We start from the raw sequence: 366 nt of genomic DNA on the forward strand, positions 1-366 counted from the left end.
CCGGCCCGGCACGTGTGCTCCCCCTCTCCCTCCCCGGTCCGCCTCCCCGACACCTTCCACGGCCCGCCGGGCGCCACGCCGCCGGCCCTGGTCACTCACTCACGGTCCGGGACACCCTCAGCTCCTGGTTGAGCCACTGGCAGAGGATCTCGGACATGGCGGGCCCGCGCCGGGCTCAGCCAGCAGGTGCTACGAACTTGCCGGGAACTAGCCGGCCGCGCGTCCTCGTGTTGCCAGGACAACCCGTTGCTAAGGAAGCACATCCAAGCCAGAGCTCCGTGACGTCTGAGTGAAGAGGGACACTGGAACTCAGCCGCTGCAGGCAGAAATCCGGTCCTGCCCCCTGCTGGCTAGTAAGACCCGAGC

At 68.6% G+C, this 366-nt stretch overlaps 1 protein-coding gene across 1 annotated transcript in view; it reads right to left on the minus strand.

The window, feature by feature from the left end:
- Positions 1-157, minus strand: part of Spef2 (sperm flagellar 2) — a 160,004-nt gene extending 159,847 nt beyond the window's left edge. The window contains exon 1 of the mRNA XM_013018527.1: positions 100-157. Within this exon, the coding sequence (XP_012873981.1) occupies positions 100-157 (58 nt within the window). The remainder of the gene's footprint in view (positions 1-99) is intronic.
- Between the last annotated feature and the right edge of the window lie 209 nt (positions 158-366).

The sequence above is a fragment of the Dipodomys ordii genome, unplaced genomic scaffold (genome assembly GCF_000151885.1).
Source record: "Dipodomys ordii isolate 6190 unplaced genomic scaffold, Dord_2.0 Scaffold41, whole genome shotgun sequence".
Taxonomy (NCBI): domain Eukaryota; kingdom Metazoa; phylum Chordata; class Mammalia; order Rodentia; family Heteromyidae; genus Dipodomys; species Dipodomys ordii.